This window comes from Ascaphus truei, chromosome 9 (assembly GCF_040206685.1).
Source record: "Ascaphus truei isolate aAscTru1 chromosome 9, aAscTru1.hap1, whole genome shotgun sequence".
Lineage (NCBI taxonomy): Eukaryota > Metazoa > Chordata > Amphibia > Anura > Ascaphidae > Ascaphus > Ascaphus truei.
The window spans coordinates 67,257,849-67,283,119 of NC_134491.1; the positions used below are offsets into that span (position 1 = coordinate 67,257,849).

The window sequence follows — 25,271 nt, forward strand, 5'->3', positions numbered from 1 at the left end:
TTAGAAACAAACAATAGACATAAAATTAATTTTCCATCATTGATGATTTTGCCAAGTGCTGTAGTACTTGATAATACCTCTTAAGCGTGGCCTAAATTTGTACCGCTGTTTAATGGTTCTGTAAGAAGGCTGACAGATACAGCCAAGGGCCCAAGACATTTTCAGACTTCGAGATCAACAAAAGTATATGTTAGAGCAAAAAATAAATCTGATGTCGAAGACTGGGAATCCATTAAGGTCTGTGGGTGTTCATGCTGATTTAGTGAATGGACCCCCCCTGAGAGATGCTGTCTACGTACAGAGCAGTGACTGTCAGGCAAGAGACAGGCTGTAGAGACTAATGTAGGAATATCGGTTAACCTCTCTAACACTAGAGGGTTCTGTCTGTTTCTCACTTGTTTGGAAGTCAGTCTGTCATTCCCCATTTTAGTTGCCCCAGACTTTAATGTCATCTCTTATTCTGGAGTCATCCCATTGAGTTGTCATTTTCAAATGGAAATCAATGAGATTGGGGGTGGGAGGGGTGGAATACAAAAATAGCATTTTAATGGATGGATACGGATTATTTTAATTATTGAGAGTCCATTCAAGTCTATTAAACAGTTGATGCTAAAAATCAGTGAGACTGACTCGAAATCAGTGGAAATTAACATGTCAATTATTTTTTTGGGGAGGTTTCTCTGGACTTAAATGAATGTATTTCCTCTGATGCTTTGAAATAAATGAACTATTTAAAGTTCCCAGCTGTGATCTGAAGGCCGAGCCCCCAAAACAAGTAAACGAAGATTTTTCATCCCCTTGCATATATGTCAAATATGAAACAGGCAAATGAAAATAGCTTTAATTGGCTTTTACATTGATTCCATCACACCACGGGGGAACCAGTGGCTCTCAGAGAACTAGTGCACGAAGAGGAAATTGGTTGCTGTCTGCAAGCTGTAAAACACGGCATGTGTCACAAGGAGAGTAGGGTTCTGATGCACAATGTACGGTCTAATTGCTGCCATTTAAAGGTACTGTAGGGAGGCAATTTGGCAAATGTGATAGCACCTGGGGCAAAACGTAACCGTTTACTGCCAGGGGGGCCTGCAATGTATTGCTGGCTTTCTGCCGGCAAACAGGTTTAGCCACAAGTACCAGTTAATTATTCTGTATATGTGTGTGTATGTATACTCATTCATGTATACCGTACACACAACAGTACCAATAAATAACCGTCACGGTAATCTGAAGGTTGTCGCCTGGGTGCTCCGAATGAGTGACGTCCATCAAAGCAGAGAAGAGGATGTGCACACACCGGTTTTGAAAAGCGTCAACGTGTTTTTATTCCATGTTAGTTCAATATTTCAGTCCACAACAGGGATGTTTATCTTGAAAAGGTCCCTGTTGTGGACCGAAACGTTGAACTAACATGGAATAAAAACACTGACATTTCTCACGACCTGTGTGTGCACATCCTCTTCTTGCTTTGACAGATACTATATACCCACACGTATACATATTTGTTGAACCCGGATATATACCTTTTTGTGAAGTCCACGAGGAGTTTTTCACTGTGGTGAAAAGAAAATCACATAAAATAATATTTTCTCTGGCCCCATTAAAAATGGCAGCCGTTGTTGATTTTCTCCAAAGGTGCCTAATTTTTAAACCCTGATCACTGCAACTTACTCAGCATTGGTTCACATTCCATGGTATTTGCTGTTGTCCTGTTCCGAGTAAGGCTTTGGTGACAAGGTTTGAGAGGCTAGAAAACATACCGTATTTAAGATTACGGAATAAAGGTAGAAAGAAACATCAGAATGTGTTGCTACCTGGGTCAGTGCTGTTATTCTTTATTGCAGCTAGTAACACTTGCTAAATAAGGTGACATTTCTAAGATATTAACACAAGGGACATTTAAGACATGGCAAGGTTCTATTTAATTTAGTAAAGATGCAGCCCCAAAATGCAGGATTTAACTTTTTTTTGAGATCTCATCTATCAAATATATATATAATTTTTGGGGAGATAGATGAAACCCATCTATGTTCCAAAATGTGATTCCTTGTAAAGAAAAGCAGGCCTTACATAGAAAGAAACATCCTATTAACAACCTTTGTTCTGTCCCCAATTACCATTTACTTTGATTTTCCCCTTACCAAAACACAAACAAAATCTCATATTGATTCAACTGCACCTTTACCGTTTGTGGAACCTACCTCTTTTGAAATAATGGGGTGTCTCTATCTGGGATTTTTTAATTGACTGAAGAGGAATGGCTAGAACAAACATAAGTTACTATCAGTCCTCTTGACTTAATGGAAATCCTTATTAACTAGAAATCCCATAAAATACACACCATTGTACAGCTCAACCAACAGACACAAAATATTAGTGATGGGCAAATCCGGCTCTGTGAAATCAGAACCTTACGTTCCAAAACCAAAAAAAACCCCAAATTATATAGAACCAAAACTAGAAAACCAGGCCAAGTACCCATCTCTATAGAGGTTTATTTTTAAACATAGGGTGTTTCTTGACATATCTTTAATTATTCTAAGTTTTTTCATGTAATATTATTTTAATTTCCTAATTATTTTTATGCTTCTATACTTATTTTAGGCATCGTGCTTTATACTGCTAATTTAGCATCTTCCTTCTTATTTTGAGTTTGTTTGCCATTACTTGGTAAAAATCCAGAACCAAAACCAAACCAAATCGAGTTTTGGCAAAACCAGACCCAAAACGCAATTTCCTTTTAGAACCAAAACACGAATGAAAGTGCCCACTCTTACCAAATATATGTTTGCCATTAAATGTGGAACACACAATGAGGTATACAGTTGGGTTGAATTAATATGTATGTGTGTATGTGTGTATGTGTGTGTGTGTGTGTGTGTGTGTGTGTGTGTGTGTGTGTGTGTGTGTGTGTGTGTGTGTGTGTGTGTGTGTGTGTGTGTGTGTGTGTGTGTGTGTGTGTGTGTGTGTGTGTGTGTGTGTGTGTGCGTATGTACATATAAATAGAATGTACAGTAACTGCTTGAATAATTTAACTTACAGTGCAGTGAAATTTATACTGGGACTGCATGTTTATATGCAAAGTATTTCCAAGGGTTTGGGTGAAATGAGAATATTGCTATTGGCCCAAAGGTGGAGAACATGTTATGTTTTTTTCAGCAACTCTACACTTCATAAAATGTTTAGGTACTTTAAAAATACTGTATATGCAAAACCTAAAATCTATAACCAGTGTGACACCTCTTTTCTGCCTCTGGCTTTTAAGTGGGTCAAACGGCATCAAATCCCAGTGTTAGCTCTTCTTGTGTCCTTGGGCAAGTCACGTTGTCTCTCTCTCTGTTGTAGGCACCAAAAATTAGATTGTAAGCTTTGTGGGACAGGGACCGGTAAATTCAATGTGCAGCACTACAACCCCTGCAGCGCTATGTCAAGAAACTATGGTTGCCTCTGTCATAATTGAACAGTGAAGAAGATGATATATTTCTACCCATCAAAGGAATGTGGGAGGGTTGAACAAAATTATTTCTCACAAATCCCCCAAAAAAACCTCTACAAGATAATAATAGATTTTGTAGCAATCATAATTTAACTCCCCCGAGTTAAAATGAGAGCTGGTAAAGGTTGGTAGTGTTCAGACAAACAATAGTTTTAGAGCCACCTGTTTTAATAAATAGATTTAGTTCTTGTTCAGTCTGATGTGTTAAAAGGTCCTTCTTGTAATCCATTGTCCAGTAAATTAGCGCACATGGTCTGCGAAGGGTCTCAAGAAGATCAGTCTCCCTCTGTAAAAGGGGGATCTTGATTCCTGTGTCTTTACATCGTATTGATACTCCTCGTTAATGTCGGTTTGGATTTGATTTCTGGCGATATCCAAAATTCAGAAAGGGGCCTTTCTTGTTAGCGGTGTGAAGAATATGCCGATTTTGTAACTTCAGCCCATGACGGCGTTGTGTGCCCCCTGTGTGGCTGCTTCCTGTTCCCCAGACACTATCGGGTAACCTGATAAAAGGAAGCAGGAAAGCAGTATTATTACAGATGAAAAGGAGGAGAAACTAATGCAGTATTAAATCCTCAGTCATACTAAGCAACACACATTACGATCTCCATGGATGATGGAAGATGCATGAAGTACCACTATCATACTATTATAAAACCAGGAGTACTTTGCTATATTCAAATCAGAGAAAGAAAGGTGGGTAGCTGTGTTGGTCCTTTCTTCCATATAGTAAAGTAACAAAGGAGGGAGAGGGAGTGGGTAGTATGATATTGTTATTGGACCAAGCAAGCTTTCGAAAGCTCACACCTATGTAGGCTAGCACATTTAACAGTCCCTTGTTGCATACTACAATATAATAATAATAATAAATTGTTCTTGTATAGCGCTGCTAGTTTTACGTAGCGCTTTAGAGACATTTTGCAGACCCAGTACCTGCTCTGTAGAGCTTACAATCTATGTTTTTAGTGCCTGAGGCACAGGGAGATAAAGTGACTTGCCCAAGGTCACAAGGAGCAGGTTCCCATGCTTCAAACTCAGTGCCAGAGTCACAGTCTTTACTCACTGAGCCGCTCCCAGCTATAAGTATAGTAGAGAATATGTTACTATACAGTACATGGATGGCTGTTTGTTTTTTTAACCTCGAAACCCATTTATGTTGCTAAGTAGGACTGCACATTTAAACCTACCAAGAGACGAGATGGTCGCCCAGGAATAGGATCCTGTGACTCAAACCATTGCAGCGTGAAGCTAATTAAGTGCATTTAGGGCATTTCTGTGATACCGACTGAGCACAAAACACAGATAGGTATGAGTGAAATTTAATGTGACCAGCACACAAGGAGGATTGCCAATAATCTTTTCTATTTAAACTTCAAATTAAACTTGTGTCCTTCTCCTGAGCAATCCTCTAATTAGAGACCTTGAGAGATGAAACCAAGAACAGGGCATTGTTAATTAGGGAGACCGGGCCATTCCACTAAGACTGAGCTTGTGTGTCCAGGTAAGGTTTTAATAATTGAATAAGGGAGTAAATGTCTCAGGAAGTGAGATGTGTGTGAGGCAGAGAAAAGATTTTGTGATTGTGAATTTGTTGTTTTCTGACATCCATGGCTGTTGAGTTGATCCCTAATGTCAAAAGCTCTTCATCCTCACTGTACAAATTCAGAAATACGTATAGAGACACTCTTATGCACATATATATCCCCTTACTGATACACACACAAAGGCACTGATACACAGTCTGAGAACAGATATATAAAAATGGCACAGATTTGGACGTGCACTGTACAAAGATACATTCAAACATGCTTACAGTATATACCATTATTTACTATGTTAAGTCAGCGCCCTGTGTTTTTTTTTTTAATTTTGCTTGTACGGGTTAAACGCCTCGCTTGTGAGGCCTCTCTTTCCTTTCGCAATTAGCTGGGATCTGATGTACTGTAACAAATTACCTTCTGTACTCCGAGGTTGAAATTCAGACTATGTTAAACTTTTCGCTGTGGGAGGTTCAGCGGCAGCAGAATACAATCACATGGCCGCCCCCGTGGCTGAGGCAAAATGACGTGTAGCAGGCTATACATCTGCTTCAGTCCGACCAAATATCCGGTCCTCCCCCCAGTAAACAAGCATAAGGGAACTCTAAAAGATAAAGCAGCAATCCTCCCCACAAGCATAGTTGAGTTAAACTCATACAGTACAATGTTGGTATCTTTCCCCCCGAGCACGTCCTGCTCTTTTTAAAAATGTAACTGTTTTTCTAGCGTCAAAAAGAATTATTATCTTAATCTACAGCTTCTAAAGTTACCTTGGGCTCTGGGCAGAGCTTCATTTTAAAATCCCGGACACCTAATATTTTTAACTCCTGTACGAAGCATCAGATTTTAAAAATAAAAACAGCTCTGGTAAGAGCAAGAAGAGGCCTATTAAATTAAATTAATTAGTGACCAGTGCAGGAGGGTTTTTTTTGTGCTCTTTATTGCTATTAAAACACTTCTATATTTTGAGTTGCATGTACAATTAATGTTGCAAAATTTTCAATTAAGCGGTTTAGCATCTGGTCAGATGTCTTTGCAACTCAGAGGTGGAAAATAAATATAAAATTGATATCACCGATGGTGGTGTTAATATGATTGAGATGGCTTAGCTACAGATTCTCCAGTGGTCTTGGCAAAAAAAATGTTTTAGCCATGTAAAAGAATCAAGGTTTTGGTCCTACTGTGGACCTAGGACCGAAACATTGATTCTTTTGCACTACCAATTAGATTGTAAGCTCTTCAGGGCAGAGACTCATTTTCCTAAATGTCACTTTTATGTCTGAATAACTTCTTCTCATTATGTGTTATTTGTATTATTTGTTATTTATATAATTGTCACGTGTATTACTGCTGTGAAGCGGTACAGTACATTAATGATGCTACAATATATAAATACAGATATACATACATACATACTAAAACATTTTTTGCCAAGACCACTGGAGTGCCGTCTTCTTTCTTCCCGGGATCTGCTGTACCCCGCCTCGCTGCGGCTTTCTGAGCACCCGTGGTAGCTCTTCACCGTAATTGTGAGTGCACCGACCTTCTCCTTTATGAGAAGTAGTGGGAGCAAAAACCCCAGCGATGCTACCCAAAGAATGTCCATATAGTAAGCACTGTGTGATCAATTCAACACATATATACCAAATATAAGTTCCCTTCAGACAGTATAATAAACCTGTTTCAATTGTCCCACGCAGTCAGTGATTGACACTGATTCTAGGCACAAGCCACCTTGGAAACCGTCATATAAGCACACTCAATAGCCTTAGTGAAAGGTAAGTCTTGTATGAGTCTGCAAAATCTTGACTTTCTAACTGGTAATCCGTGGTGCAGTGAATATAATCAGAAGAGATTATGCACTTTGTATGCAGTGGGTGTTCGGGTACTGTCGGCATGCTCCTACGGGGAAAGACAGCAGAGGAATGGAGTGGTGAGGTGGTGCAGCTGCCTTGGGGTAAAAAATGTGAACCGGACTGCTCTCTTGCTGTTTTTTTGTGCCATTAAAAGCTTTTTTTGTACGACTAGAGAGCAGTCCGGTTCACATTTTTACCCCAAGGCTGCTGCACCGCCTCACCACCCCATTCCTCTACCTTCTCCTTTAGCTACATATACAGCATACATTATTACTCCCGCTGGCTGGTTGCAGCGGGACATTCATAACACGCCAACGGGAGAAACCTGTAGGTGTCAGAATTGGTCGCCTATGAAAACGGAACACGGTCTACTTGTTATTACACCCGTTACTAATGCCCCAGAGGGTGCAAAAACAGGGGCTAATTCTGTATGCAAGTTATTTTAAGCTCCTACGGTAAGGTATCCCCTGAACCTCCAGAAGGGAGTGCATTACATTGCCCCATTATACTGGTTTAACTAAATGTGTTATTTCATTCTCTTTCAAACCTGAAAAAGTTCCAATGCAAGATCTCCTGCCTTTTGCTACCAAATATTTTTCCCATGCTGCCCTGTATGATAGAATACAGTAAGAGCTAAGAGTTAATCACTAACACTCATTATCATGATCAATACCGGCGATCACTCTTTAGTGAACACCCTCTTCTTCCTGTATACTGTAGTTAGGAGGGCAAATGGCATTGGATGGCTAAAGGAGTAGCATAGTGGTAGGAACGCTGCCTTTGAACCTGGTTTGAAACCCGGTGTCGGCTCTTCTTCTGACCTTGTACAGGCCACTTTATCTCCCTGTGACTCAGGCACCAAAATTAGATTGTAAGCTCTCCAGGCAGGGATTAATTGTGTTTGTACAATTCTTTATACAGTGCTGTGCATACTGTCAGTGCCATATATACATCCATATTGTTATATGGTGTCCAGAAAGGTCTTCAAAGTTTTTCTGCCAGTGTCCTCCAGACCCCTTTAAGAATTTGAAAGAGTTACATTTCCCACCAGAACATTCAATAAATGATGTTAGCATAATATTGTTTCAGTAACATCTTACAAATGGAATCAGGAATAATCCCAACAACATTAGAGAGGCAGGCCTGGGCTTCACTATGAGATGGAGCAATATACAAAATTCCCTTCAATTTGACAAAATATCCAAAAATTAGATTCTAAACTAAAGCTTCATAAACACACATGCATTTTTACAGCGTAGTTAAAGGACTCAATATTTAAAAAACACAAAAATCTATATGCTCTTCAGCTTTACAGCAAAATCTTTGCTCTGATTTCTCAGAAAATGCGCAGTGGTTATTTAAATGAAGTTGCTGCCACTCTGAGATTAATAAAATATGAGAAATGTGCAATAGCGTTTGTGGGTAGTAATAACTTTTAATGGACATGGGGCATGGTGTAACAGTAATAGACTGCAATTAAAGCTGCAGACCAAGCAATATCCTACATGAGTGTGTGTGTGTGTGTGTGTTTATTAAAATAAATCAGTTCTGTAATATGAGAAAATACATGTAGCATTAAAAAAAAACACAATTCTGAATGACATTTTTAATGTATTATAAAGTAAGAAGAATTTTTTTTGTTTCTATGGCAACAATTAACAAAGTCACATCCCCTTCCTCTTCTGAAACAGGCTCTGACACACCCCTTTTTGAGCCCTGCCCTCTCTCTAGCAGTGAATCAATTGTATCTAGTGACTGCTTAGTTACATGATCTTCCCCACAGAACCTTGCCTCTTGGGTCCTCTTCTGCTGCACTGACAGTCATTTAGTGAACCCCGAGCCGAATCTTCGCCAATCGATCACAGGAGAACGGATCGATCGGCAACTTAGCTAATTACTTATCATTATGTGGATTGTATTGATGCACATATTAAAGGGGGGAATCCTCTTTTTTTTTTTTTTAAACGGCAGCTTGAAATGCTTCTTTCAAGGGGCAATGACATGTTTAACCTCTATAGTGCCCTAATGATATACCTAGTACGGCATAGGCCCTAGCGCTATGACATCAGGTATATTATAGGCACATGCTAGTTATATAGAGGGTGATCGGGCTGAGGGAGCGGCCATCACGGTTGAAATGGAAGTGGAGTCTCCTTCACTTCAGTTTCTTACATCCAGGGCCTTATCCCAGTCACGTGATCGCCCAGGAGCAATCACATGACCTGGAAGTGCTAGAGGTCTGGTGCCATTGCTGTGCCACTGGACGCCAACACTCTAAAGGTTACACCAAGGTGTGTAATGCCCTTTTTTTAAACAAAAATCTGACACGCAAGTATTTTCAAACATTTTTTAAAGCTTGATGAGCTGAGACTTGGGAGAGGTTTGATTTCCTAAAATATTTTGTCTGATGACACAAGAGTTTGCAAAAGCAAAGCCACCTCTCCCCTCCACCCCTTATTTTTATTGGCTCTCTGATAAGGGCAGGGTAGTTTAAAGGTACAGAAAACACTTGATTGACAATCAGTCCCCTATTCAGAGGCCTCTCAGAAATGCAATTTGTAATTATCTACCACAGCAACAAAAGGAACAAAACCTTTGCTTTCACTAAGGTTGAATTACTACATGGGATTGCACGTTTAAGACCTGAAGCAGTTTAAAGTACATGTGACAATGAGAAATGTGAGGTCTCAAAGGCTCTGCACACATTGTCACATGTATGTTGTGACAGTACATTGAAAGATATACATTATCACCACCTGAACTTCACAAGGACCAGGATAGCTATTGCGTTGCAAGCAGATTTAATAGTAAAGAAATTAAGTGGTAGACAAGAATCCTTTAACTCAATATATAAATACGTTTAAAAAGTATAGCCACAAAGCAGGCAGTTAGTTTACCAGCAAGGAACTCTAAGTCAATGATAAGTCTACTCATAGCTATTTTTGGAGCGTCAAGTCAAAGTTCAAGTGATTTCGATCAAATAAGATGCCTTTTATGGGATCAATATTATTCTCTAATGCCATTACAATAGATATGATAAGTCATAAAATGTCCAATTAGAAAGCCTTCAGGACACAATGAACAAGTTAAGAACATTGAAGAAGAGAGAGGCAGTGAGGCATCTACAGTAGCAATAGCAAGATCTTCGGGGCTTATTTACTAAGTGTTGCTAAGAAGTAATAAACCTTACAGTCAGTTAACTTTAATGGCTTAACACTTGTTAGACATGGCCCATGGTGCCTGTTAATTTTGGTATAAGATGTTATTAAATATTCTTAAGATATTTAAATAGGACGCCTAAAAAGGGTTGTGCTTATCCATTAATAGGTATCACAACCAACCTAAAAGTCTTTAGGATCAATATGGGTCATAATGTTGGGTTCTGAACAGGTGTCAGATGTGTCATCTAGAAGTCTGAACTATCTTTATGGGGCAAAGCATGAGGAAGAGAGTAGGACAGGACAAGAAATGTAACCTGTTTGGTTTGTGATGGAATATTAAAGGTACCTTCATTCTGAAAACAAACATTATCTCCCACAGACATGAGCAAAACTGGGACGAAACATCACGTCATGAGTGCCACATGCATGAAGTACCTTATTATAAGGCACAAACAAATAATATGGAAAGTCGTGTATATATATACCAGATATAATAATAAAGTTCTGGTATATTTCCCCATCACCTACACGCTTTCTTTGAGTAGGTTTACTGGTTATGCACTTCTTTAACCTAGGCAGTGCTGAAAAGGTATGTAATATGTCAGGCATAAGCTTATAGGGGTCCATGTTAAAATGGACTTGAAGCAAAAGGGGACACTGTGTGCTCATTTGCATGTAATTTCCCAGAATTCCTAGCTGCAGTGGAAGAATTGTATACTAGGAGATAATGGGGAAAGGAAGGGTTGAAGACCTGTCAGTGACATGTGAATGTGGTCAAAAGTGATACTTTTATTTGCCCATCACCTACAAAATTCTCCACCCTCGCTTTCAAGACTTTACCTACTAATATCTCTGTGTTCATCTCACTCCTGTGCTCTTCTCTCTGTCACACACGTCCCTTCTGCTCTATCCCACCTGAAATCTCTTTCACTCCACCTCTACCCCTGGTATTCTCTCCCCCTCACTATACGCCAATCTGCTTCTCTCCCCATCTTCAAGATCAACCTGAAACAAAAAATATCCCTCCCGTAATGAGTGACACATGACAACATAGCCCACTGCATACACGCGCACCCTCTTGACCTGACCTAAAAAATTGTCCACTTTGTGGACTCATTCTGTCTCTGTATAGTATTTTTCCCAATACACCAGTTCTATTTGGGACAGGGTCTCCTTTCCACCAAAGTTTTTACTTTTAAGTAACATGCACTTATTTGTATTATTCGTTTACATAGCCAAATTCTCCTTATATACACCCCTTGGGGGCAAGACCTTTTGTGTTTACTTTTGTGATACTCTGTTTTATACCAATGTTTGTTTTGTGTGGATATTCCTCATGAATATGGGCCTAAATCAGCTGTCCTAGATTCACATATTTTTTGGTTTGTTTTATTTTAATTTTAATATATGCACCATGTGAGCAGCTTTAATGAGAAACAATTACCTAAGCTGCCGATCGATCCCTTCTCCTGTGATCAATCGGACAACATCCTGCTTGTGTGCCTATCTAAATGGCCGCCGTCTGAGTCGTGCTGCAGTCTGTGAAATGCTACAGCTGCAATGTAACATTATATCACTAAGTGTAACACATTATTGTTACAGCTTTCAGCGCGATAGACAGTCTGCTGTTTTTTGAACACAGCAACAGATCTGTTTGTGATACTAAAATGCAGACAGTATTATCTAATACTACAGAACTGATTTTGTTTTTACCATAGGATTTTTCATGTTCTACAGATGAATAAAGGAACCATTTTAGTGCTATATTTGAGCATGCATAATAAACTCTCTTTTTAGATATGAGATATTAGAGATAATTATTACACTCTGTAAATTTAAATTTTACGGCCTGGATTCAAAAACACAGTGTGGTTTACCTTCACTAAAGCAGTGTAATAATTCCCCTGAAAAGTAGGCTTGCAGCAATATTTTATGGATGTCCTCCCAAATGGGATGCTATGTTTAGATTTCGCTGTGTTCCTGACTATATTACTTTTATGTTGCACTTTACACAGGGAGGGTGCATTACAGTGACCACAATATTCAGTTTCTAAAAATCAATGAGAAACAAACAGGAAGGTTAATTAGCAGGGCAAACCCTGGGATGATTTCCCTTCAGTGGAACAAAAGGTTTTGCCGTGAAAATGCAGAACAGGCTAAAAGGAGATGTACATGAGACCCGTGTCTAGTTCGTTATTGATGTCTGATTGTCTTCGCGGCATGGGTAGTTTCTGCAAAGTTCTGTTTAACTTGAGTGTTTAAAGGTGCAGTCCCATGTAGAAGCAAAGTAGGCTGGGCTAAGTTTATGGTTGCATATGCATTGACACAGCAAAAACAGAGATGTCTCATCACTAAATATGGTTGGCTGGTTTGGCATGTTCTGGAAATGTAAAGACTTACAGCCTTTCTGAGAGAGAAGTGTTATACATTTGCCTTCATATGGAAGCCCTTGTTTGTTTTAGAAGGTTGGCAAGGCCTAAGAGTGGATATGGCCTTACTAGAAGTTTCCCCCTGTGGTGATTTCTGTCCGGTCAGAGTCTATAGCACCACCATCACTAATTGAGTGTCCAGGATGTAACTAGTCCCTTTCATGGACTTATTAACCCGGAAGTGATGACCATATTTTCCAATTTTTCTTTCTTCCACCTCCTTCCCTTTTGGTTTTGGCTTCATGATGTAATGTATTTATTTGTTCCCTTATGTTTTCTCTCCTCTTTTTCTGTATCCCATAAAATCTTCAAATAAACAGTTGAGAAACCAGCAAAGACGTAATAATACCCATAAGTGTATCTACATGTCTTCCACCATCCCCAAACGTCCTTCATTCATCCCATTGCCTTGATATACAGTGGTTAACCTGCAGACAAGGATTCTGGGTAGAGAAATGCAAATGTCCACACAGTAGCTGTGTCACTTTTACCTTCTAATGTACTTCTTTATTACATGGATTGCATTGACCGTTTGCTTGCTGCCTAACACAGTTTGTACAGCGAAGCCTGGGCAGAGGAAGCACAGAATTTGTGAACCCATAAAATAAAAGACAGCAGTTTTGTCCTCTTGCACTCCTCAGTTTGAGCTTTTTCCATGCACTGCAACTGAATTGTGTCTGAGATGCTTAAAAAAAAAATCAGATAGATATAAACATTTCTAACCATTTGTTAAGTTTTCATTTATAACAGGGGGTCTTTAAACGGCATTACATTGTGGCAGCAATGGTGTTAACAGTCTGCTACATATAAAAAAAAATTGATTTAATCAAATATATTTAATTTAATACATTTGCCCCAAATCCCCTAAACCTCTGTAAACCCTTTTGGGACTGGAAGTCAGAGCTAATAAAGTCTCTACATTTGGAGCAATCAGAAGACATCCTCTGTCTCTTTGGGGGAAATGGAGTTAAATGTTAAACGTGATTACGAAAACGCATGCTGCTGGTCAAATTAAGAACAATGATTGCAATATTACGCAGCTGATTAACCGCGACACACAAGTAATTAGTTATTTGATCCCATTTTAATTACACCTTGTCCTGCAGGACAGCTACCAAGACCACGTGTCTATTTCTGATGAATGTCTGTACTGGAGAAAGTCAAAATAGACGTCTGATTAAACTACATCACCTGGTTTGGAAGCACAAACCTTTACCTTCTGGCTGCCAGAGGGGACTGGAACACATTGCAAAGCAATATAATATCACGCCGAGCAATGCGTTGTTGGCGGTGAAAGAGTTCATGGTGCCTGCTGCAATTTAAAGCTGCTGACCCCTAATACTGGCACATGATACTCTTTGACCACTGCACAGATTTGCTAACTCAATGACACACATACAGTACAGACACACTGATTGATATATACACAAAGGCAGTGATACCGTTTAACCACACACAGATCTGCAGATTTTCACATGCCCACTCACACATTTACAAAGCAACATACAGATCCTCCTACCCTACTCTATACTGTTGAAATTGTAATCCTGGGCTATTTTGCCTGTTTGGGTTTTACACCCGTGGGTGTCTAAGGCTGCGCTTATAGTGCCGGAGATGGCGACAACGTCGCGTCAAAACAAATGCATTGCCGCCGTCGCTTATAGTATGCGCGACGCGAGGGCGCGACGGAGCGACGGCTTGGTCACGATCGCTGGAAGTCATCTCAATTTGATTTTTCCAGCGACCGTAGCCTGACGTCGCCGGCACTATAAGCGTAGCCTAAGGCCCTTATTCTGGAAAGGGCGAAGGCACCTAAGTGTCAGATTTCTGTTGGAAAGAGAAGGGTGGGAGACCCAGCAAAATATTGAAACACTAACAGTATTTTCAGAGTTATGAAAATATGCAGTACAAATAGTTACATAGTAGACGAAATTGACAAACTTAAACTCAGTCTATGTTAATTGAGTCTACTGTATTACCCATTCTATATTTGTATTTATATTAAATGCAAAAGAAAACCAGGCGAAACATTAGCCAATTATGCCATGTGTTTACGGCGACCATACATACCGGTTTGATCGGGACAGTACTGGTTTTAAAGCACTTCGCCCTGTGTCCAGAAAGGGTCTCATTTGTTACATAGTAGATGAGGTTGAAAAAAAGACGTACATCCGTCAAGTTCAACCTATGCTAAATTTAGACAAACTAACATGTATGTGACATTGCCGCTCCAAACCTTGGAGCAACAATTTGAAAACCGGGACACGAGACGTTTTAGTTCCCAGCAGCTTCCATTACCACCACCTCTGCCGGCGGATGTTTAAATCCACCCGGACATCGGGCCAAACTTCTGCATCCACCCACAGCACTGGTGTGGGACTGGAGGTCTTCCCCACCACGGTAAAATGTGTGTGTGCATGTGTTTCTTGGTGGGGCAGGTGTGTGTGTGTGTGTTTTTTCTTGGTGGGGGCAGGTGTGTATGTGTGTGTTTTCTTGGTGGGGGCAGGTGTGTGTGTGTGTGTGTGTTTTCTTGGTGGGGGCAGGTGTGTGTGTGTGTGTGTTTTCTTGGTGGGGGCAGGTGTGTATGTGTTTTTTCTTGGTGGGGGCAGGTGTGTATGTGTGTGTTTTCTTGGTGGGGGCAGGTGTGTATGTGTGTGTTTTCTTGATGGGGGCAGGTGTGTGTGTGTGTGTGTGTGTGTGTGTTTTTTCTTGGTGGGGGCAGGTGTGTATGTGTGTGTTTTCTTGGTGGGGGCAGGTGTGTGTGTGTGTGCTTTCTTGGTGGGGGCAGGTGTGTATGTGTGTGTTTTCCTGGTGGGGGCAGGTGTGTATGTGTGTGTTTTCTTGATGGGGGCAGGTGTGTGTGTGTGTGTGTGTTTTTTCTTGGTGGGGGCAGGTGTGTATGTGTGTGTTTTCTTGTTGGGGGCAGGTGTGTGTGTGTATGTGTGTTTTTTCTTGGTGGGGGCAGGTGTGTATGTGTGTTTTTTCTTGGTGGGGGCAGGTGTGTATGTGTGTGTTTTCTTGGTGGGGGCAGGTGTGTGTGTGCTTCTTGATGGGGGCAGGTGTGTGTGTGTGTGTGTGTGTGTGTTTTCTTGGTGGGGGCAGGTGTGTGTGTGTGTGTGTGTTTTCTTGGTGGGGGCAGGTGTGTATGTGTGTTTTCCTGGTGGGGGCAGGTGTGTATGTGTGTGTTTTCTTGATGGGGGCAGGTGTGTGTGTGTGTGTGTGTGTTTTTTCTTGGTGGGGGCAGGTGTGTATGTGTGTGTTTTCTTGGTGGGGGCAGGTGTGTGTGTGTGTGTGCTTTCTTGGTGGGGACAGGTGTGTATGTGTGTTTTTTCTTGGTGGGGGCAGGTGTGTATGTGTGTTTTTTCTTGGTGGGGGCAGGTGTGTATGTGTGTTTTTTCTTGGTGGGGGCAGGTGTGTATGTGTGTGTTTTCTTGATGGGGGCAGGTGTGTGTGTGTGTTTTCTTGGTGGGGGCAGGTGTGTGTGTGTGTTTTCTTGGTGGGGGCAGGTGTGTATGTGTGTGTTTTCCTGGTGGGGGCAGGTGTGTATGTGTGTGTTTTCTTGATGGGGGCAGGTGTGTGTGTTTTTTCTTGGTGGGGGCAGGTGTGTATGTGTGTGTTTTCTTGGTGGGGCAGGTGTGTGTGTGTGTGCTTTCTTGGTGGGGACAGGTGTGTATGTGTGTTTTTTCTTGGTGGGGGCAGGTGTGTATGTGTGTGTTTTCCTGGTGGGGGCAGGTGTGTATGTGTGTGTTTTCTTGATGGGGGCAGGTGTGTGTGTGTGTGTGTGTTTTCTTGGTGGGGGCAGGTGTGTATGTGTGTGTTTTCCTGGTGGGGGCAGGTGTGTATGTGTGTTTTTTCTTGGTGGGGCAGGTGTGTATGTGTGTGTTTTCCTGGTGGGGGCAGGTGTGTATGTGTGTGTTTTCTTGATGGGGGCAGGTGTGTGTGTGTGTGTGTTTTCTTGGTGGGGGCAGGTGTGTATGTGTGTGTTTTCCTGGTGGGGGCAGGTGTGTATGTGTGTTTTTTCTTGGTGGGGTCAGGTGTGTATGTGTGTGTTTTCATGGTGGGGGCAGGTGTGTGTGTGTGTGTGTGTGTGTGTTTTCTTGGTGGGGGCAGGTGTGTATGTGTGTGTTTTCCTGGTGGGGGCAGGTGTGTATGTGTGTGTTTTCTTGATGGGGGCAGGTGTGTGTGTGTGTTTTCTTGGTGGGGGCAGGTGTGTATGTGTGTGTTTTCTTGATGGGGGCAGGTGTGTGTGTGTTTTCTTGGTGGGGCAGGTGTGTATGTGTGTGTTTTCTTGATGGGGGTAGGTGTGTATGTGTGTGTTTTCTTGGTGGGGGCAGGTGTGTATGTGTGTGTTTTCCTGGTGGGGGCAGGTGTGTATGTGTGTGTTTTCTTGGTGGGGGCAGGTGTGTATGTGTGTGTTTTCTTGGTGGGGGCAGGTGTGTATGTGTGTGTTTTCCTGGTGGGGGCAGGTGTGTATGTGTGTGTTTTCTTGGTGGGGGCAGGTGTGTATGTGTGTGTTTTCTTGATGGGGGCAGGTGTGTATGTGTGTGTTTTCTTGGTGGGGGCAGGTGTGTATGTGTGTGTTTTCTTGATGGGGGCAGGTGTGTATGTGTGTGTTTTCTTGATGGGGGCAGGTGTGTATGTGTGTGTTTTCTTGGTGGGGGCAGGTGTGTATGTGTGTGTTTTCTTGGTGGGGGCAGGTGTGTGTGTGTGTTTTCTTGGTGGGGGCAGGTGTGTATGTGTGTGTTTTCCTGGTGGGGGCAGGTGTGTATGTGTGTGTTTTCTTGATGGGGGCAGGTGTGTGTGTTTTTTCTTGGTGGGGGCAGGTGTGTATGTGTGTGTTTTCTTGGTGGGGCAGGTGTGTGTGTGTGTGTGCTTTCTTGGTGGGGACAGGTGTGTATGTGTGTTTTTTCTTGGTGGGGGCAGGTGTGTATGTGTGTGTTTTCCTGGTGGGGGCAGGTGTGTATGTGTGTGTTTTCTTGATGGGGGCAGGTGTGTGTGTGTGTGTGTTTTCTTGGTGGGGGCAGGTGTGTATGTGTGTGTTTTCCTGGTGGGGGCAGGTGTGTATGTGTGTTTTTTCTTGGTGGGGCAGGTGTGTATGTGTGTGTTTTCCTGGTGGGGGCAGGTGTGTATGTGTGTGTTTTCTTGATGGGGGCAGGTGTGTGTGTGTGTGTTTTCTTGGTGGGGGCAGGTGTGTATGTGTGTGTTTTCCTGGTGGGGGCAGGTGTGTATGTGTGTTTTTTCTTGGTGGGGTCAGGTGTGTATGTGTGTGTTTTCATGGTGGGGGCAGGTGTGTGTGTGTGTGTGTGTGTGTGTTTTCTTGGTGGGGGCAGGTGTGTATGTGTGTGTTTTCCTGGTGGGGGCAGGTGTGTATGTGTGTGTTTTCTTGATGGGGGCAGGTGTGTGTGTGTGTGTTTTCTTGGTGGGGGCAGGTGTGTATGTGTGTGTTTTCTTGATGGGGGCAGGTGTGTGTGTGTTTTCTTGGTGGGGCAGGTGTGTATGTGTGTGTTTTCTTGATGGGGGTAGGTGTGTATGTGTGTGTTTTCTTGGTGGGGGCAGGTGTGTATGTGTGTGTTTTCCTGGTGGGGGCAGGTGTGTATGTGTGTGTTTTCTTGGTGGGGGCAGGTGTGTATGTGTGTGTTTTCTTGGTGGGGGCAGGTGTGTATGTGTGTGTTTTCCTGGTGGGGGCAGGTGTGTATGTGTGTGTTTTCTTGGTGGGGGCAGGTGTGTATGTGTGTGTTTTCTTGATGGGGGCAGGTGTGTATGTGTGTGTTTTCTTGGTGGGGGCAGGTGTGTATGTGTGTGTTTTCTTGATGGGGGCAGGTGTGTATGTGTGTGTTTTCTTGATGGGGGCAGGTGTGTATGTGTGTGTTTTCTTGGTGGGGGCAGGTGTGTATGTGTGTGTTTTCCTGGTGGGGGCAGGTGTGTATGTGTGTGTTTTCTTGGTGGGAGCAGGTGTGTATGTGTGTGTTTTCTTGATGGGGGCAGGTGTGTGTGTGTGTGTTTTTTCTTGGTGGGGGCAGGTGTGTATGTGTGTGTTTTCCTGGTGGGGGCAGGTGTGTATGTGTGTGTTTTCCTGGTGGGGGCAGGTGTGTATGTGTGTGTTTTCCTGGTGGGGGCAGGTGTGTATGTGTGTGTTTTCCTGGTGGGGGCAGGTGTGTATGTGTGTGTTTTCCTGGTGGGGGCAGGTGTATGTGTGTGTTTTCCTGGTGGGGGCAGGTGTGTATGTGTGTGTTTTCCTGGTGGGGGCAGGTGTGTATGTGTGTGTTTTCTTGGTGGGGGCAGCTGTGTGTTTTTTTTCTTGATTGGGGCAGGTGTGTGTGTTATTTTTGGCAGGGCAAATTCCTCTGACCAAGGAGGCCAGGGAGAAGTCAGCATTCATTACTCCAAGTGGCCTCTATGAATTTTTGATGATGCCATTTGGGATGAAGAAAGCGCCGGCTACCTTCTAACACCTGATCATTAGGTTGCTGGAAGGCATGCAGTAATTTGTGGGACTCACATTTAGTGCATGTAGCTGCGGTGCTGAAAAGGATCAGGGAAGCAGGGCTGACACTGATGCCTGCAAAGTATCTAGTGGGTATGGCTGAAGTGTTGTACTTAGAAAACAGAGTGGGTGGAGGGCATCTGAAGCCAGAACCAGCTACGTTGAAATCAATAGTGAAGTGGCCGATAACTAGGACCAAAAAGCAGGTCATGGCTTTTTTAGGAACCGCAGGCTACTTTAGAAAGTTTGTTCCCCAGTATAGTGCCTTTGCTAAACACCTGACTGACTTGACACAGAAATGACTCCAGGTTCTGGTAGCCTGGTCTCCTGCCTGTGAAAAAGGCTTTCCAGGCATTGAAGACTGCACCGGCTAGTGCTCCTATCCTGGCGGCACCAGATTATACGAAGACGTTTCTTGTGCAGACCGATGCCTCCGACTATGGTATCGGAGCTGTACTCAGCCAGGTGGCCGAGAAGGGGGGGGTGAGCATCCTGTGGTTTATTTGAGCAGGAAACTGCTACCCAGAGAAGTGGCTTGTGTCACCATTGAAAAGGAATGTCTGGCCATTAGTTGGGCTCTGAAGAAACTGCAGCCCTATGGCATGGCAGTCACCGTGATCACAGATCATAACCCACTAAGTTGGCTACAAAGGGTGTCAGGGGAGAATGGTAAACTGCTTCGCTGGAGTCAGAACTGTAGTCCTGGTTCCCGGGAAATCTGTCTGCAGCCCTGCTGACCCCCACTGCTCCCGACGTATTTGTCACTCAATGTCCTTCTAGCTCTTTGCTACTTTTCTGAGTCCCACCTGAGCCACCAGCCTGCGGAGAACTGCAGTGTGTGGTATGAAAAACAAATGGGGGCTCCAGGATCGCAGTTGATTTGCTTCAATTCGCCTCTGGGGCACACATGCGTTTTACAACGCAGAGAGGGAATGGGAAACTTTCAGTGTCATTCCTTTTCCCCTTCTCAAGATCAATACGCCGTCCGGCAAAAAAAAAAAAAAAAGCAGATTAAGTGAAACATTTGTCTAGACTGCAGCTACGGCAGCATATAATCAGGTGCTGTACAAATCTCACCAAGCACGCGTTAATTCTTTCTGCGACAGCACAAAAAAAAGCAAAAATAATAAATATATAAAAGAAACGCTGAATAGGAATTGGCAAAAAGTAGAGTTTTCTTTATAAAAAGTAGTTTTCTGCCAACTTGCTGTAAAAAAAGAATCTAATATATATATACACACACACACACACACACACACACACACACACACACACACACACCACATCTAAATCAAACAATGGCATGTAGTGGCAAGTGCATGCCTCATAGCAATCATATAGAAATATACATTACCCAAATCCATGGCTCAGAATAAATGAAGAGGCCGCACATCGCAGGCAAGTGAAAAAAATATGTATTATACGGCAGAAAGAAAATAATTCCCACTTACCTGCAATGTGCGGTCTCTTCATTTATTCCAAGCCATGGATTTGGGTTATATAAATATATATATATATATATATATATATATATATATATATATATATATACAGAGAGAGGGAGAGAGAGAAGCAATGTGTAGATCTGTGCATTATTGTACCTTGTGCATGCGCAAATCTGTGTCATTGTGTCACATGTATCAGTGTGTCTGTGTTTACACTGTGGCCGAGTCCCCAGTGTCCGCGGCTGCGACGGTGACAGCGACGGTGTGTACGGCGCACAGAAGGTAAGGCCTCTATGGCCCCTGCGGAGTGATGCGCGACCGCCTTTGCCAAAAGACAAGAAATTTGTCTTTTCGCACGGCGGCCGAGCATTGGCCACGTCAAGGCGGCGGTTCAGTCAATGAGGGTGAACCACTTGCGTGACATCATGGCCGCTCCCCCGCCACGCCCCAGCCTCCCGTCACAATCTTTTCTTTCCCCCTGACGCTCAAGCACAGACCGCAGATCATGGCTTGCACCCATGCATGCGCCGCCAGGCCGTAGCCTAATCAGTGCCTTCTTTATCTACATCACCGGCATGTTACAGTGTGTGCGTCAGTGTGTCTGTGTGTGCGTCAGTGTGTCTGTGTGTGCGTCAGTGTGTCTGTGTGTGCGTCAGTGTGTCTGTGTGTGCATCAGTGTGTCTGTGTGTGCGTCAGTGTGTGCATCAGTGTGTCTGTGTGTGTGTCAGTGTGTCTGTGTGTGCGTCAGTGTGTCTGTGTGTGCGTCAGTGTGTCTGTGTGTGCGTCAGTGTGTGCATCAGTGTGTCTGTGTGTGTGTCAGTGTGTCTGTGTGTGCATCAGTGAATTAGTGCAGTGAGGTTACAGAGCACCAGGTGCTGGCATTAGGGGTAAGCAGCTATAGTGCAGAAGGCAATATTAATCTCTTCCCTGTGCACTGGCCGTTATGACAGCAAAGCGGTTTGTGCTTTTTATTCACTCTGTCTGTTTCCTCTCTACAGTGATTTGTTTCTCCCGTTTCAAAAAAAGATAATAGAGGTGAATATATGATAGTCATTTGATTATCTCTGATTTTCTTATTTATAAGGGAGACAACGGAATCTTTAGTTGAATTTTTTTTCATTTTTCTGCTCTCAGAAAATAATTCCCTCATCCCAAAGCAAGCCAATGGGAGTTTTAGAAATCCCCTGCGATTTCATCCCAGATCTCAATGGGAGAAGGTTAAGGAATAAAAAAACGTTTGCCAGTATGTGGACAGCACAGCCCTAATAAAGGGTACCATTTCATCCTAGGGGGCTAATATTGAAGATTTTCTTTCTGGAAAATGTAAGAGGGAGGAGATTTGGGGCTACATTCTAAGCAGCACTCTGCCATAAGTCATCTTCCAGCGTTGGAAGACAACTTACAAATCATTGACAGAGATGTATCGTAGCAAGTTCTGTCATTTTCATCTTGCCTCTCTTTGCATCAATGTATTAAGGTTTTTGCTATAGAAATAAAAAGATTTCATTCAATTATAAGGAAGTATTTCTTACAAATAGGTCGTTACACTCACAGTGCTGCCCAGTATTTGGATCATAAACCATTATGAGCACTTTACAATGGACTAAACCATTGAGAGCACTACGTGCATTTGAATGAAATGGACACTGACTTCTATTGTTCATAATAGTGCCAATTGTTTGCTCCATCAAACCTACCTCAGAGGAATGTCCTACCGACATAAAGAAGCCACTGGAGGTAATAACCAAAAGGGTACATCACCATGACGGTTAAGGTGAAGCTTGGTAGGGGGCTATATAGCCACATAACAAAAGCTCCCCTTCCCCTTGGTGTGGATTTCCCTTCTAACCTCCCCGAGCACCATGTTTTTTGTTTAGTTCATTGCTTGATGGGGGTTTGAATTCTCTTTAAAAAAAAAAAGAGATGATATACATTATATTAATAAGGAATTTAAGGGGCTGATAATATGTGCCGGGGTGGCAAAATCAGACCCTTAATGTTAATTTGTCACAGCAGAGGTTTCTTGGGATTTTGTAAGGGGGAAGGGGAGTTGCCCTGTTTGTGGTTTTGGCTGGTGGTACGTCACAATATCATGGCCTTTTGGTGATGGGTGGGCTTTGCCCGTCAATCCCCCTTATTCATTGCATGGTGTATGGTTACTATTAAGACATTTTTATTAAAACGGTGGCCTTTACTCTCAATTTTGGTGGTAGTGTTGTTATTTAGATTGGTGAGCCTGGCAGGGGGGTTTGGGAGTGGGTAAGGGGGAAGCTTAACCGAGTCCAAAATCATATTGGCAACAGTTTAAACATTTCAATTAGAATTGGTAAAATAACACTGACTTAGTGTGTCTGCTTTTGTCTTTAGTTAATCATCAGGCCAGCTGGTCCCGATTATCCATACCCCAACTATTAATACAACATTGAAATGCCTTTATATTAGCTGTCATTTATGTGTACCAATGGTGTCCAGCCTCTGCTGATAAGTGGCAAAGTACTGTTATTAGTACAACAGCTGCCTGAACCATTGTCACTGATGCGTTGGGTATTATTATGACATGATAGCTATAGGAATAATAACTGGCGAGAGCCCAGAATAATTCCACCCACCCTGTTATTCCATCCTGCCCATGGACAGACAATAACAATAATCTATTTTTTTTCATCCCTGACATTTGCAGGAAATGCCAGCACACACCAAAAACATTTATTTTTTCCCCCTGTAATGTGTCTATTATTTTTTATGTTCGGCTGGCTGCTTATTCTATAGAACAATTTGGAATTTCACATTTTAAATCTCTATCTCTGCCTCTACCTACTGTAATTAGTGACAGGTCCCATTCAACAAGACCAAAAAGGTCGTCTGTTTTTCAGCACTGTTTTAAATTAACCCCTTTCTTGCTTAAAGGACTTGTATGGTAACAATACTCAAAGCGTTCTTTAACCTTCAATGGGTTAACCCCTTTTCAGCCAGAGGGACCAACAATGCATTGACCACAACAGTTGAGAAAAAGGCCCCTTTAACTATTATGTTCTGCTGTCCTTTTTTACGTTTTGTCCATAGTTGTTATTTTTAATGTTTATACAATCAATTCAATGTTTTACTCATTATTGGCTGTTCTTTCTCGCCTCAGTACCTCGTTTGTGAATTGAGGGTTACATCCAATTTTTAGGTTTAACTGAAGCACAGGACACCCTGTGTACTGAATAATATGTGGACAAACTAATGCCGTCTTTTTCACTGTGCGAGACACTATATTTTAAGTCTGTCTTGTTTACATTTAAATAGGCCAACATGGGGGATGATTTTTTTTTAATGGATGTAGTTTGTACAAATGTTTTTGAGACATCACACGTCTTTTCAAGAGCACATTTATAGGAAAGACCTGCGTAGAAACAACATATTTTTGGGTCTCTCTTGAAAGGTATCACAAACTGCAATGCTTTTATACTTCTGTAGGATACAACCCAGCTAATCTTGACTATAGGGAGAGGGTAAAGGTTGACGATATTTACGGCGTTATTTATTGTGTTTTTCTGTGTTAACAAGGGTAATAACGCTTGCTTTATCTTTAGGTCTCTAGAAAAGTCTGGTAAACCAGTGGGGAAGCGATCGTGGTGGGGGAGAAAGCTTTGCAGAGTTGTTCCTGCTTTTTAAATATCTTGACACGATTTGGGAGACATAAAGTTTACAGGTGGGCGAGGGGGAGTTGTCTGGTGGAAATACGACAAAGGTTTCAGGCAGTGGATGGCAGTTAGGAAGAACGGGAGGTGGGATTTAAAGGACATGGATTTGTCACTTATGACGCCGCAACATCCATCTCCCTTTTAGGGCTTGGCCAGAAGCAAAGGGCATGCAGGGCAGTCGTCGCTCTTAAGAAGCAAGGATTGTGTTGGGTGCTCAACGAATGGAAGTGCAAGTGGGGAGCATCCTGCCATTTCAAACATGAGTGCTTTTCATGGGGAGGGTAAGGGCAAGGCCAGATGCCTCGGGAAAGAAAAGGTTGATCGGGGAGAAATCACAGACAAAGCGATTGCTAGGAAGGGCAATAACTCCGCAATGGGTTATTGGCTGATAAAGTTGCGGTCGTGCTTTTGCGGAGCGGTTTTTCTAATGGGTTGTGGATTCCGGTCAGGGAAGAGTGCGGCCAGTCTGCCCTGTGGAATTTGAGATTGGTTTCGGAACATCCAGGAATAGTCGGAGCTAAGCTTGGGAAAGAGATGGTGTTTGGCTGATGGTGGGCCCCTTTGAAGTTCCCCCATTGCCGGTGTTGATGCTGTCTCTACTGAGGAGGTGCACAAAAAAGAACCCGGAAGGGTCGTCTGTTAATGACACCATTAATAAGGATCTATGCTAGATAACCTATGCATCCTTTGAGAGAGCAGTGGATCTGGGTAGTGTTTGTGGTCGTGCATTGTTTCTATTGTTGCTAGCTGTTTTCATTTATTGGGCTGTTTTTTTGTAGGGGAAATGTTGTTGATTTGAGTTTATTGATGAGTTGGTCAATTTTACGTTTTAGTTTTGAATCATTTAGTATGTTTGTGGAGTGGGTGGTGAAAAAAAGTCGGAAGTATGGGAGTGATTCTCTATCTGGATTACTTCTTGTTTGTATGGCCGGTCGGTACTTGTGTGTGGGGGAGGGACATTGCTGGAGCAATTCCAGGTAATTGCAAAGTGTTTTTGGGTCCCATTAGCAACAGAAAAGACCAAGGGAACAGATACTGTCTTGAGTTTTTTGGGGATTGAGATTTTGGGGATTGGAGATTATTTTCTGGCTGCCAGACGAGAAGTGGGGGGAGGTCAAGGTGACAGTAGGTGAGGCTTTGAGGGGCAAGAAGCTAACGCTCAGGCAGCTTCAGTCA

At 42.6% G+C, this 25,271-nt stretch overlaps 1 protein-coding gene across 3 annotated transcripts in view; it reads right to left on the reverse strand.

The window, feature by feature from the left end:
* Positions 1-1,819: 1,819 nt before the first annotated feature.
* TAFA3 (TAFA chemokine like family member 3) overlaps positions 1,820-25,271 on the reverse strand; it is a 311,698-nt gene continuing 288,246 nt past the window's right edge. For all 3 annotated transcript variants that reach the window (XM_075615290.1, XM_075615289.1, XM_075615291.1), the window contains one exon: positions 1,820-3,999. In XM_075615290.1, coding sequence (XP_075471405.1) covers positions 3,988-3,999 — 12 coding nt within the window. In that variant the 3' untranslated portion in view covers positions 1,820-3,987. The remainder of the gene's footprint in view (positions 4,000-25,271) is intronic.